The sequence below is a fragment of the Heptranchias perlo genome, chromosome 23 (assembly GCF_035084215.1).
Source record: "Heptranchias perlo isolate sHepPer1 chromosome 23, sHepPer1.hap1, whole genome shotgun sequence".
In the NCBI taxonomy this organism is placed as follows: Eukaryota; Metazoa; Chordata; class Chondrichthyes; order Hexanchiformes; family Hexanchidae; genus Heptranchias; species Heptranchias perlo.
Window position 1 is genome coordinate 11,972,716 of NC_090347.1, and position 15,583 is coordinate 11,988,298.

A 15,583-nucleotide genomic window follows, 5' to 3' on the forward strand; every position below is an offset into this window, starting at 1 on the left:
AAGATTCAATAGATATTTTTTGGGATTTCCTTTTGTGAGAAATTGGAGAATCTTTCCTCAAGAGATTAAATGCACTGAATAAAGTTCATGATTAAGAAGACTTTACTTGCCTATTAAAGGAAAAGATTTGATGGGCCGAATTACCTTTTCTTATGCTATGCTGTCTTGTTATTTCTAGAAACAATTGCTTGATAAACTTGTACTGATTATATCACAGTGGTTAATCCTTCGTAGAATCATAGTATGGTACAGTACAGAAGGAGGTTATTCAGCCCATCGTGCTTCTGCCGACTCTTTGAAAGAGCTATCCAATTAATCCCACTCCCCTGCTCTTTCCCCATAGTCGTGCAAATTTTTCCCCTTCAAGTATTAATCCAATTCCCCTTTGAAAGTTATTATTGAATCTGCTTCCACCACCCTTTCAGGCAGCACATGCCAGATCTTAACAACTTGCTGCCTAAATTTTTTTTCATCATGTCGCCTCTGGTTCTTTTTCTAATTACCTTAAATCTGTGACCTCTGGTTACCAACCATTCTGCCACTGGAAACAGTTTCTGCTTATTTACTTTATCAAAACCCTTCATGATTTTGAACACATCTATCAAATTTCCCCTTAAACTTCTCTGCTCCAAGGGGAACAATCCTCAGTTTCTCTGCTCTCTCCATGTAACTGAAGTCTTTCATATCTGGTACAATTCCAGTAAATCTCCTCTGCACCCTCTCTAAGGCCTTGACATCCTTCCAAAAGTGTAGTGCCCAGAACTGGCCACAATACTCCAGCTGGAGCCTAACCAGTGTTTTCTAAAGGTTCAGCATAATTTCCTTGCTTTTGCACTCTATGGGCCCGATTTTAGCACCCGCTCTCGGGTGCGTTCTCGGCGGGGGGGGCCTCGAAAATCGCGAAATGGAGGACCCCGACCGGATCCCGCCCACTTCCGGGTTCCACGCTGATGCGCCAGCATGCACGCGCAGCCCCCGCTGGTGGGAATCCCGCAGGCAATTAAAGCCAGCGGGGTTCCACTTGAGAGTATTTATTTAGCTATTTCAGGTCATTAACTGATCTGATTGAGCTGTTTTATTAGGTAGTGTGGGATTTTACCTTGAACTGAGACTGTTTCCCATACTGGGGGAAACACTCTCACTCCAAACGGACGTGTTGCAGCCAGCAGCCTGTGGCAGCTGCCAAGGTGCATTCCACAGGTGGGGGGGGGAGAGCCTTCACCAACGCAGGAGGACACTCCGTAACATAAGGCAACGCTTGCCCTCCACCACCCTCCTCCAAGCAAGAAGATTCACCGACGTGGAACCGCAACCCCTGTGCGAGGACACACTTTTCGACCATGCACAACCCCTCAGACCGACACCTGCCATATGGGGTCTGCCTTGACATCCTCGGAGGGCGAACAGCATCACCAGCCTCGCCATCCACTCCGTCCGCCTCTGACACGTGGAGCTCCACAACAGAGTGCTGTGACACATCCACCTGTACAGCAGGAGGGAGGGCTATCGCAGAGAGAGATGCGTCGCAGAGGGCACTACCCTCGCCACAGGGTCCACAGACCGAGGTTCAGCCTCCTGCACCTCTCTGAGCAGCAGTGCACACGGAGGCTCAGAGTCACTCGACATGTAGCCGTGGACATCTGCAGCCTCTTTCATGCCGAACTGCTCCTGGCTGGCCCGTGCACCATCTTCCTACCTGTCGCTGTCAAAGTCACCACTGCCCTCCCGAACTTCTCCACAGCCTTCCAGGGTGCAACCGGGGACATCGCCGATGTCTCTCAGTCGTCTGCGCAGAAAAGCCCTGCAAATACACCTACACCCACTCTGCAGTGACACAATGGGTGGCATCAGTTGTGCGTCCTCAGTGATACCCAGGAGCGGGCAGTATTGCACAAACCAGACAGGATTGGCGAAGACATGGCAGTGGTGGTGCCAATATAATGTGTGATGTGAGTTGTTCTGAAATTCAATATAAGTAACAACCATGACAAACCCTCAAACACCCTTGTGCATCCCCTTCATGCTCACGACACGTTTGCCTTACGCTGCCTACTGCACATATGTGATGCATGCCCTGTGGCTGCAGCACAGGTGGTGGCAGGTTGAGTGAGGCTGGCCGTGAGAGAGATGCACGAGAGGGTGAGTATGGGATAGAGCCATGAGATTGTATGAGGATTGGGTTGCGTGGTAGTGGCGGGGTGAGTACTGGCGAGGTGAGTAGGTGCAGGTAAGATGAGGATGGGGTTTGAGTGGGTATGAGGGGTGATGTGACAGAGTAGTGTTGGCAGTGCCGAAGGAGATGTGGGGTGGGGGCAGTGATGTGGCAGACGGAGTGTAGGGGAAAGACTATGTGTACTCACTTTGGCTGACCTACTGAGGTCATTGGACCGCCTCCTGCACTGTGTGCAGGTGGGCGATATGTTGGTGGCGCAGGTGACCCCCTCTGCCACCTCGAGCCAGGCCTTCCTGGTGGCGGAGGCGGGCCGCTTCCTGCCGCCCGCCGGGTGGAAGATCTCTGTCCTCCCCCTCCTCCTCACCCCATGTATTGATACCTGGGGTGAGGCATCATTAAACTGGGAGCAGCCTTCCCCCTGGGCTGCTCCATGCTGTAATTTTTGCTATTTGTTGCAGCATCTGTCAGTGGAGGACTGCCCCTTTAAATAGAGCGCCTCCAGCTGACAGATCTTACTGCGCATGCACAGCCCGCCCGACGCGCAGATCAGCAGCGGGGAACCCGGAGGAGCAGGTAAGTGAATCCAATTAGTGGTTTGCCTGCTGCGATCGCGCGGGAAACCCATTAATTTCACCGGGCGCGCTTGCCCATCCGCCGGGAACCCGCACCTCTGGTAAAATCGGGCCCTATGTCTCTATTTATAAAGCCAAGGATCCCATATGCCTTTTTTTAGCAGCCTTCTCAACTGCCACTTTCAAAGACTTGTGTAAATACACCCCTAGGTGTCTATTCCGGCACCCCCTTTAAAATTGCACCATTTTGTTTATATTTTCTCTCCTCATTCTTCCTACCAAAATAAATCACTTCACACTTCTCTGTGTTAAATTTCATCTGCCAACAAGGGCTGGGAAATTCCTTACAACTGCTCCCTTCCCGCCGGTGTTACTTCACTAGAAGTACAACAGAAACACTGCTTAAACACATAAATGGGATTTCTTCCGTGCTTCCAGCAAAGTAACGCCAGCAGAACAGGAACTGATCCGAGGAATTTCATGCCCAGAGACTCAAAGGGATTGATGTCTTAGTTATTGATTTTTTAAAATTCACTCATGGGATGTGGGCGTCGCTGGCAAGGGCAGCATTTATTGCCCATCCCTAATTGCCCTTGAGAAGGTGGTGGTGAGCCACCTTCTTCAAACCGCTGCAGTGTGTGTGGTGAAGGTTCTCCCACAGTGCTGTTAGGTAGGGAATTCCAGGATTTTGACCCAGCGACTATGAAGGAACGGCAATATATTTCCAAGTCGGGATGGTGTGTGACTTGGAGGGGAATGTGCAGGTGGTGTTGTTCCCATGTACCTGCTGCTCTTGTCCTTCTAGGTGGTAGAGGTCGCGGGTTTCGGAGGTGCTGTCGAAGAAGCCTTGGCGAGTTGCTGCAGTGCATCCTGTAGATGGTACACACTGCAGCCACGGTGCGCTGGTGGTGAAGGGAGTGAATGTTTAGGGTGGTGGATGGGGTGCTAATTAAGCAGGCTGCTTTGTCCTGGATGGTGTGGAGCTTCTTGAGTGTTGTTGGAGCTGCACTCATCCATGCAAGTGGATAGTATTCCATCACACTCCTGACTTGTGCCTTGTAGATGGTGGAAAGGCTTTGGGGAGTCAGGAGGTGAATCACTCGCCGCAGAATACCCAACCTCTGGCTTGCTCTTATAGCCACAGTATTTATGTGACTGGTCCAGTTAAGTTTCTGATCAATGGTGACCCCCAGGATGTCGATGGTGGGGGATTCAGCAATAGTAATGCCATTGAATGTCAAGGGGAGGTGGTTAGATTCTCTCTTGTTGGAGATGGTCATTGCCTGGCACTTGTCTGGCGCGAATGTTTCTTGCCACTTATCAGCCCAAGCCTGAATGTTGTCCAGGTCTTGCTGCACGCAGGCACAGACTGCTTCGTTATCTGAGGGGTTGCGAATGGAACTGAACACTGTACAATCATCAGCAAACATCCCCATTTCTGACCTTATGATGGAGGGAAGGTGATTGATGAAGCAGCTGAAGCTATACAAAAACCCTGGTTGGACCGCACCTGGAGTACTGTGAGCAGTTCTGGGCACCGCACCTTCAAAGGACATATTGGCCTTGGAGGGAGTGCAGCGTAGGTTTACTGGAATGATTCCCGGACTTCAAGGGTTAAGTTACGAGGAGAGATTACACAAATTGGGGTTGTATTCTCTCGAGTTTAGAAGGTTAAGGGGTGATCTGATCGAAGTTTATAAGATATTAAGGGGAATGGATAGGGTGGATAGAGAGAAACTATTTCTGCTGGTTGGGGATTCTAGGAGTAGGGGGCACAGTCTAAAAATTAAAGCCAGACCTTTCAGGGTAGTAGAAGTTTGGAACTCTCTTCCGCAAACGGCAATTGATGCTAGCTTAATTGCTAAATTTAAATCTGAGATAGATAGCTTTTTGGCATTAAGGGATATGGGCCAAAGGCAGGTATATGGACTTAGATCACAGATCAGCCATGATCTTATCAAATGGCGGAGCAGGCACGAGGGGCTGAATGGCCTACTCCTGTTCCTATGTTCCTATGGTTGGGCCTAGAACACTGCCCTGAGGAACTCCTGCAGCATTGTCCTGGGGCTGAGATGATTGACCTCCAACAACCACTACCATCTTCCTTTGTGCTAGGTATGACTGGAGAGTTTTCCCCCTGATTCCCATTGACTTCAATTTTACTAGGGCTCCTTGATGCCACACTTGGTCAAATGCTGCCTTGATGTCAAAGGCAGTCACTCTCACCTCACCTCTGGAATTCAGCTCTTTTGTCCATGTTTGGACCAAGGCTGTAATAAGGTCTGGAGCAGAGTGGTTCTGACGGAACCCAAACTGAGCATCGGTGAGCAGGTTATTCGTGAGTAAGTGCCACTGATAGCACTGTCGACAACACCTTCCATCACTTTGCTGATGATTGAGAGTAGAATGATGGGGCAGTAATTGGCCGGATTGGAATTTGTCCTGCTTTTTGTGGACAGGACATACCTGGACAATTTTCCATATTGTCAGTAGACGCCTGTGTTGTAGCTGTACTGGAACAGTTTGGCTAGAGGCGCAGCTGGTTCTGGAGCACAAGTCTTCAGCACTACAGCGGGATGTTGTCGAGGCCCATAGCCTTTGCTGTATCCAGTGCACTCAGCCGTTTCTTGATATCACGTGGAGTGAATCAAATTGACTGAAGACTGGCTTCTGTAATGGTGGGGATATCGGGAGGAGTCCGCGATGGATCATCCACTCAGCACTTCTGGCTGAAGATGGTTGCAAACGTTTCAGCCTTGTCTTTTGTACTCTTGTGCTGGGCTCTGCCATCATTAAGGATGGGGATGTTCACGGAGCCTCCTCCTCTCATTAGTTGTTTAATTGTCCACCACCATTCACGACTGGATATGGCAGGACTGCAGAGCTTTGATCTGATCCGTTGGTTGTGGAATCGCTTAGCTCTGTCTATAGCATGTTAAACAACGGAAACAACATGTATATAGTCCTGTGTTGTAGCTTCACCAGGTTGGCACCTCATTTTTAGGTACGCCTGGTGCTGCTCCTGGCATGCTCTTCTACATTCCTCATTGAACCAGGATGGATCCCCTGGCTTGTTGGTAATGGTAGAGTGAGGAATATGCCAGGCCATGATTGTGGCCTGGCATGAGGTTACAGATTGTGCTGGAATACAATTCTGCTGCTGCTGATGGTCCTCAATGCCTCATGGATGCCCAGTTTTGAGCTGCTAGATTTGTTCTGAATCTATCACATTTAGCATGGTGGGAATGCCACACATGTTGGATGGTGTCCTCAGTGTGAAGACGGGACTTTGTCTCCACAAGGACTGTGCAGTGGTCACTCCTACCAATATTGTCATGGACAGATGCATCTGCGACAGGTGGATTGGTGAGGACGAGGTCAAGTAGGTTTTTCCCTTGTGTTTGTTCGCTCACCACCTGCCGCAGGCCCAGTCTGGCAGCTATGTCCTTCAGGACTCGGCCAGCTCGGTCAGTAGTGTTGCTACCGAGCCACTCTTGGTGATGGACATTGAAGTCCCCCACCCAGAGTACCATTTTTTGCCCTTGCTACCCTCAGTGCTTCCTCCAAGTGGTGCTCAACATGGAGGAGAACTGATTCATCAGCTGAGGGAGGATGGTAGGTGGTAATCGGTAGGTGGTAATCAGCAGGAGGCTTCCTTGCCTATGTTTGACCTGATGCCATGAGATTTCATGGAGTCAGGAGTCAATGTTGAGCACTCCCTCCTGACTGTATACCACTATACCGCCACCTCTGGTGGGTCTGTCATGCCGGTGGGACAGGACATACCCAGGGATGGTGATGGAAGAGTCTGGAACGTTAGCTGAAAGGTACAATTCTGTGGGTATGGCTGTCGGGCTGTTGCTTGACTAGTCTGTGGGACAGCTCTCCCAATTTTGGCACAAGTCCCCAGATGGCAGTGACGAAGACTTTCAGGGTTGACTGAGCTTGGTTTGCCTTTGTCATGTCCGGTGCCTAGTATTCCAATGCTGAGTGGTCCATCCGGTTTTATTTTTATTATGACTTTCTGTAGCGAGATTTTACAACTGAGTGGCGTGCTAGGCCATTTCAGAGGGCGATTAAGAATCAAACACATTGCTGTGGGTCTGGAGTCACATATAGGCCAGACCGGCTAAGGACGGCAGGTTTCCTTCCCTAAAGGACATTAGTGAACCACATGAGTTTTTACCAATCCGGTAGTTTCATGGCCACCATTACTGATATTAGTTTTTTTTATTCCAGATTTTTATTTAATTAATTGAATTTAAATTCCCCAACTGCCGTGGTGGCTCCTGACTCAGGTTATTAGACCAGGCCTCTGGATTACTAGTCCAGCAACATAACCACTATGCTAACGTACCTATGCTCTACAACGAACATCACTGGAAAAAAAACGATGTGAAAACAGAATAAAAACTCCATTCAGCAATGCAATTGTAAATGTTGTAAGGAGTGACGGCATTTAGATGATGCTTCCTCTTGATGTAATGATTTATAATTACTCTGGATATTCATTATCCCATTTGCTATCATATGCCAGTGCAGTCACCACTGCTCACAATGGATGCGTTGGTGTTAACACGATTTACCCGCTATAAGCAGTGGACGGTAAAACCAATCTCCACTGCTGTAAACCCTGCAGGCTCTACTGGTCACTAAAATATGGGTTGGTGTTGGATGCAGCTTCCACTCCGTTCACTAGGTCAGTTCACTCTGACCTAGAGAAGCGCCAACAGAAAATGCGAGTCTGCCAGCAAATAGAAAATCGTGGGATAGATAAATAGTAGCACTGATGGTTCCTGAAGTCCTCGTTAGAGGTAAAAACTGAACATCGCATATCAGTACGTACTGTAACATCATCTTGCAAACAGTGACCATAACATCATCTTGCAAACAGTGACCATAACGTGATAGAGTTTGACATTAAGTCCGAGAAGGAGAAAGATAATACACAAACCAAGCTTTTAAACTTAAGTAAGGCTGACTTTGAAGGAATGAGACGTAAGCTGAACACATTAAACTGGGTTGAGCAGTTAACAGGTAAACCTACACAAAAACAATGGGAGGTATTCAAAGAAATATTTAGTACAATACAAGACCAATACATACCCCTAAAGAGCAAAAGTTCCACTTGTATAAGTCAAGCAACCACGGTCAACATATGAGGTACGACAGAGTATAAAACTAAAGGAAATGGCTTGCGCAAATACCAAGAAAAGTGGTAATCCGTCAGACTGGGAGAAATACGGAAAGGAACAAAGGGACACAAATAAAATATAAAGAGCTGCAAAAAGGGAATATGAAAAAAACTTGCAAGTAATGTAAAGGCTAGTAGTAAAAGTATTCATAAATATATTAAGAGTAAAAAATGGCTAAGGGAGATAAGGGCCCATTAAAGACAAAAGCTGGTGATACTGTAATAGATAGCAAGGTGATGGCAGATTATTAAACAAGTACTTTGCATCTCTTTTCACAGAAGAGGATGAAATACCAGTGATTAAAGGGAAATGAAAAATAAATGAAGGGGAGTAACTTACTGGATTCAATATAAGTAACAAAATGGTAATGGGGAAAATAACGGGACTTAAGCTAGATAAATCTCCATGATCTGATCGTTCCCACCCCAAGGTTTTGAAAGAAGTAGGTGATGGAATTGCAGAAGCATTGTCATAATCTTTCAAAGCTCTCTTGATTCGGGAATTGTACCATTAAATTGGAAATTTGCTAATGTCACTCCATTATTTAAGAAGGGTGGGAGAGAGAAACCAGAGAACTACAGGCCTGTCAGTTTAATGTCAATTGTGGGGGAGCTATTAGAATCTGTCACTCGGGATAGAGTGACTGACCATTTGAACAAATATGAGCTGATCAGAGAAAGCCAACATAGCTTTGTTAAGGGTAAGCCATGTCTGACTAATCCAGTTGAATTTTTTGAGGAGGTCATAATAAAGTGGATAAGAGAGTGTCTGTGGATGTTATCTATATGGATTCCAGATGGCATTCGATAAGGTTCCACACAAGAGATTATTAGCAAAAATGAGAGCACGCAATATTGGAGAAAGTTTTTGACTTGAGTTGGAAATTGGTTGGGAGGTAGGAGACAGAGAGTTGGGATAAAGAGTAGGTACACTGATTGGCGGGATGTGACAAGTAGTGTTCCCTAGGGATCTGTTCTGGGGCCTAAATATTTCACTGTTAACGAAGGGTTAATTAAATGGGACTGCTATTGATTTCTCTTTATATTAATTTAACTGTGTCCAGTAACTTTTCAATTGGAACTAATCTCACTATCAGTTTGATTGTTGCTTTGATATGGACAGATCCTGTAACAAGACTCTGGGAGTTTGTAGGTGCGAGTTGAAGGTAACAGGGAATGCCATTTTGTAGATTATTCGTCTTTTAACTTCATAGGGATACAGGGGAGATATGGTTAGGTGTCTGTAAAGTTGATAGGAGTTGCACTGATACATAAACGGCTGTATGCGAAGGCAACTCTGGAAAGCAACATTTGTTGAAAGGAAAACGTCCTAGGATGATGGAAAAGTAACATGCGCACAAGAGTGTTAGAATGCCTTCATTCGTTCATGGATTTCTGTAACTGATAGATTAATCAGGATGTGTAAAACTGAAATCACTGACGGCGGATATGAAAGGGACATTAGGTAATACTAAAACATAACAGGATTGGGAAAAAAACAATATAAAAAGATAGTTGCTGGGAGAGGGACCTCCGAATTTGATGAGGTCTGATCAGCCGATAACTTCGCTGTTAACTTGTGTGGATTTTCTGGTTAAAAACTCGCAAGGTTTTGCTGGGAGGGCTGCTGTTAAATTTATGATTAATTATTGTCAATAATAGTTATCATATGCTTAATAAATCTGTGAATGTCGACCTGTAATGCTGTGAACCCTATTATTTTGAGGAGTAACTTATAAAATATGAACATCCATCCTCTTAACATTCGCCATATTTATTAATGACTTTGATGAAAGAATAGAGAGTTATATAATCACGTTTGCAGATGACACTAAGTTAGAAGGGACAATAAGTAGTGCAGATGGGAGCAAGAAGTTGCCCTCCCTACCCAAACTCCACATCCTGCGGGCTAATTTCCCACCATAAACCAACTGGCGAGCTGCAGGCAGGCGCCTATTTGCGCAAATGAGGCCTGAACCCATATTTGGTTTAGGCCTCATGCCAGCATGAACTGGTGGATGGAGAGGCCACTCCGGTGTGTGTGTGTGTGTGTGTGTGCGTATAACTATGCTACCCAGCACACAAATTTAATCTCATGATGTGATTGCACAATCAAAACTATTCTTTTGCTTCTGCTGTTCAGTCATTTTGCAAAAACAGAACAACAATTACAACCTGTTGTACAGAATTGATGAGATAAGAGTAGATCCTCTTTCTATACAGCAATTTGTAAGAAACTATGGCAATAAATATTCAGACCTTTTTCATAGATTTCATGAAACTAAGGCACCCCTATACTTAAAAGTCAATCCCTGTTGATGGAATTTTCGAGACGACAGTCATTCAACACCGTACAGATGAAAGGTCGCTCAAAAGTCATTAAAAACGTGTTAAAGCAGCCTTCTTATTTTTCAGAATCATAATTAATACAAAATCCACATATCTTATATAAAAAAGGGATTCCCATATCTGTTATAGAAATGAAACATTTAACTGACACCAGTGAATGATCCACTTTATGTTACATTCCCAATTACCTACGGTACTCAGTATTACCTGCTGGTTACATGGTCGATAAGGTACTGCTTGAACAAAAGGCTCCAGCGTTTGATGAGGTTCAGAAGTGCATGCCTGAAAGGTCTGCAATCAATTTTAAACCAAGAATCTAATATCTTTATGGTCTCAAACTTTAATACCTCTTCATATAATTTTTCATAGGAGTCAATCTAAAGAAAACATATCCAATACATATATTTATAAACACTTTGCAATAGATACCAAATACATGCTAAAATTGTGAATGAAGTGCATTAATTAAAAGCAAATACCAGATTTTAAAACACTTACGGTATAGCCTTGGACTAAAGACTCTGGCCAGGAAATGTCTTGGTCCGCCAGCATTACTTCACCAGAAGTGTGGCGGATACTCCTTTTAAACACTTTTGGGTTTCTACCACAATTCCGGCAAAGTAACACTGGCGGAGCAGGAGCAGCTTGGAGGAACTTCCCAGCCTCTATATTTATTGAAGTATATAAAGCCACAGGGGGATCAAGTGTCACAATGGGTTAATACATTGCTATTTCATCTCTTGGATTTAAATTAAAATCCAAACTAATATTCTATAAACGAAATTCTGTAGTCTCAATTAAGTGGGCATGCACAAGCAACCTAAAATTGTAGCTAATGGATATTCTTTATCCTCTTATTTAGTTACCTCTTCTAACTCTATGCTGATTATTCCTTATGGTGTCTGAACTCATCAGATCAGCATTGATAGCTGTGCTTAAAACAGGAATACTTTTTCAAATGATGAAGTATGTGTGAACATCAGCCCTGGAAAATCTTTTGTGATCTTTGACCCAGGTCTCACTTGCTACCTCTCCTTTCCTCTCAGATCAGATGCACTCTTGGTATGTGTCAAGGCATGGCGCATCAGAAACATTACTGCTTACTCGTAACCATACTAAATTAAGGGCAGTTTGTGCTGTAGGTCCATGTCGACTAGAAACTGCATACATGCCAATCTGGAAAATTAGCAAAAACTGACCAACAGCCCCAAAAAGCTGACAACCTAAGATCATCACTGATTATATGTCCACGGCATGAAAATAAATAGTTACATGAGCTTTGTAACTTAAGCTGTGGATATACCCAACATTCCTTCATTTGTATTGAAGGGGAAAATGCAAATATTGAAGACACAGAAAATGTTCAACTTTTTCATTAAAAATTAAGCATGTTTATATTTCATAATTGATAAGACTTTTAATCCAAAAAAAGGAAAAATCAAAGTGATATCTGGATTGCCAGCAGATCATCCAGACCATTACTTACCGAAAGATTACTCCAACAATTACTCTCCCACATCCAGCCCCCTCCACATATTTCACAATTGCACTCCACCCACTCTGGACCCAATTCACATAGATAAGGGCCAGGAATTTCCTCAGCTGCTCCAAGTCCACTGCCGTAACTTCGCTGGAAGAGCAGTTAAAACCCCATTTATGCATGTAAATGGCATTTCCACCGCATTTCCAACAAAGTTACGATAGTGAAGCAGGAGTAGCTCAACGGAAATTCCCATCCAGGTATCCCATCCAACTTCTCACAGAAACACACTTTCTTCCTCCAACCCCTTCAGTTCACACTGGCACTCTTATTCCTCTCTTCACTCAATTCAACCTGCAATTTTTTTCCACCTCCACCCAATCAGACTGACACTGTCCTCCCTCTAACCCCTTAATTCATAATGGCCCTCTTCTCCACAAATCCAGTTCAAATGGGAACACTTCTTTCCCTTGCCCCTATTTAAGCTGGCACTCTTTTTCTTTCCCTATACAGTTCTTGCTAGCAGTCTTTCTCTCTCCCCCTCCCAGTTATTGCTGGCACTCTCCTTCCCTACTCTCTCAGTTAATGCTGGCATTCGCCTTCCTCCCCCACACCTAAGCAGTGCACTCGACTTCTGCCCTCTTCCCTTCACTGCATCCATTCCTGCTTTCATTGCCATCTATTTCCATAGAACCATAGAAAAAGATACAGCACGGAAGGGGACCATTCGGCCCATCGTGTCCGCGCCGGCTCGAAGAACAACCAGGTGCCCATTCTAATCCCACCTTCCAGCAGCCGGTCCATTGCCCTGCAGCTTACAGCACTTTAGGTGCAGGCCCAGGAACTTTTTAAGAGAGTTGAGGGTCCCTGCCTCTACCACCAATTCAGGCAGCGAATTCCATACACCCACCACCCTCTGGGTAAAAAAGCTTTTCCTCATGTCTCCTCTAATCCTTCCGCCAATCAGCTTAAATCAATATCCTCTAGTTCTTGAACTCTCTGCTAGGGGAAACAGGTACTTCCTGTCTACTCTATCTGAGCCCCTCATTTTATACACCTCAATCAAGTCTCCCCTCAGCCTCCTCTGCTCCAAGGAAAACAACCCCAGCCAATCCAATCTCTCCTCGTAGCTGCAATTCTTCAGTACCATATATTACCCTCTTCCCTTTTATTGCCATCCACTTATCCCTTGCCCCTCCCCTCAGCAACGCTCCTACCCAAGACCCGTTGTTACTGGAATGATTCTAGCCACGATATACCGTAGGCAGGAATTCCTCTCCTCGGGAGAATTCCCAACTATAGTATGTAGCAACGGTAATCATTTCCACTAGCAACAAAACTCAGATAGGAGCAACAGGCAGAAGAACCCAGTCTCAGCTGACAGTGGCATGTATGGATCTGGACTGAGATCACCTAAACGCATTTCACATACAACCTTTACAGCCAGCGGAAGGAAGAAATTTTCATATATGAACTAGAGAAAAGTAGCAAAGGTGGGCCAACAGCTTCAAAAAGGCTGATACAGCCCCAAAATGCTGGCAACTCAAAAACAGCTACATTTAATTACATCTATTGTAAGGGGGGGAAAAAACTGTTTTGCAGCAGTGGTGTATTTCATAATTACTGAAGGAGGATGTGAGCATTGTAGTCATGCCTCCATCATAAAGGACCCCGTATCCCACTCAGTTGAGCAGTACTGGCTTCTACAAGGGTAGAAGTGGGTTTATGGTGGGGGGAGGGAGGAATCCAGACCAGGGAAGCAACCATGACCCCAAAGAAGATTTTTTTTAAATTATGGATAAAGGTGGGGAAAAATGCATTGAATTTTCAGGTACCCCTACCCTGATGGTGGCCAAGCACCAGATTTTCCAACAGCATGAGGCAGGTAGGTGCCCGCGATATGCCTGTGGTCATAGACGTCTGTAAGCCCCATCAAATGAGGCGCCCTCTCAGACCTTACAAACTCTGGCAGGGTCAGTGCTGGAGAGCAACAGCAGACACAATCCCAAAATAACAGCTGGGATTGCAATCCACACATTTTCGAGGCTAAACTTTCACATAACAGTTGGCCTTGTCCCAAAAAATTCCTTTCAAGAAAATAAATAGTTACTTTAAAGATGAATTTAGTACCTTATTTGTTACAGGTAACTTCTTTGAGGATAAACCCTAAATAAACAAGTCAGTAATTCTTAAAAAGCAGTAGTTCATCTTAAAATGTTTGCAGCTCAAGTTTGTGCACAGCCAACAATGGGAGAAAGTAACATCTGATGATTCTACTAAATTTCAGTTCTGCCCTCCAAATGATTTAATTGCTACTATTGATGTTAATAACCTGTTTTTTCTTGCAAAATTCCAACAAAGCTGATGCATGGGTTGGAAAATTGACTGTTGGTATATATCAACTTCTATTCCAAGTCTGCTGAACTAAATTTCAAGTCTTGACGATAGCATTGGGTAAACAAAATTCTATTCCCTAGCTCAAAGATCCCTCGAACACAGAAATTTTAAAAATCCTAATTTAAGCAGATACTTTCAAAAATTTACTTTGTTCTTAAAAATTTATGACATCACCTGAATTCCACAATATTCTTATAATCCTGGAATTTTTCAGCACAGAAGGAGGCTGTTTGGCCAATCACACCAATGCTGGCTCTCTGAAAGAGCTACCCACTTGATCTCATTACCCTGTCCTTTCCACATTCACTTTTTTAAATTTTTATTTTTCAAGTATTTACCCACTTCCCTTTTAAAAACTATAAAGAATTCTGCTTCCAACACTATTTCTGGTAGGGCCTTCTATGTCCTAACAATCCTCTGCATAATAAAACATTTTCTTAACCTCTCTCTTTGTGCTTTTGGTAACAATCTTAAATTTACAGCCTTCAGTTACCAAGTGGAAATTTCTCAATTTTCTTTTTCAAAACCTCTTATAATTTTGAACACTCTACTTGATCTCCTTTTACTTAAGAGTCCCAGTTTCTTTAGTCTCTCTTTTTTAACTAAAGCCTCTCATCCCTGGTATCATCTTACTGAATTAATTCTGCACTGTCTCCATGGCCTTGGCATCTTCCTAGAATAAGGGGGTCGATTTTAGCACCCGCGATCGGGTGCGGTCCTGGCGGGGGGGCCACGAAAATCGGCGATTCCCGGGCAGGTCTGGAGCCCGGCTCCAACCCGCCCACTTCTGGGTTTCCCACAGATGCGCTGACATGCGCGCGCAGCCCCCGCGTGTGGGACTCCCACCGGCAATTAAAGCCGGCGGGGTGTCACTTAAGGTATTTATTTTGGTATTTCAGGTCGTTTACAGACCTGATTAATGAGATATTTTAGGAGAGTTGGGATTTTACAAACAACTGGGACTGTTTCCCGTACTGGGGGAAACACTCCCAGTTCAAATGGATGTGTTGCAGCCATCACCCTGTGGCAGCTGCAAAGGTCCATTTGACAGGTTGGGGGGGAGACCCTCACTCATTGCAGGAGGTCACTCTGTCACTTTGGACAAAGTTTGGCCTCCACCACCCTCCTAATAACAAAATTCACCAACTTGCACACTTACCCCGGTGTCCAGACACATGTACCTACCTTGCGGACCCCTCAGATGTACATCTTCCGGATGGGGGCCGCCGTAGCTGCAGTCGTGACCTCCTCGGAGGGCGAACAGCATCACCAGCCTCGCCGGCCATGCCGTCCACCTCTGACACGTGGAGTTCCACAACACAGTGCTGTGACACATCCACCTGCACAGCAGGAGGGGAGGGCAATGGCAGAGAGAGATGCGTCGCAGAGGGCACTACCCTCGCCACAGGGTCCACAGA

At 45.1% G+C, this 15,583-nt stretch overlaps 1 protein-coding gene across 1 annotated transcript in view; it reads right to left on the bottom strand.

The window, feature by feature from the left end:
• LOC137341448 (dynein axonemal heavy chain 17-like) overlaps nt 1-15,583 on the bottom strand; it is a 574,489-nt gene that overhangs the window by 394,911 nt on the left and 163,995 nt on the right. The window contains exon 20 of the mRNA XM_068004561.1: nt 10,496-10,665. Within this exon, the coding sequence (XP_067860662.1) occupies nt 10,496-10,665 (170 nt within the window). The remainder of the gene's footprint in view (nt 1-10,495; nt 10,666-15,583) is intronic.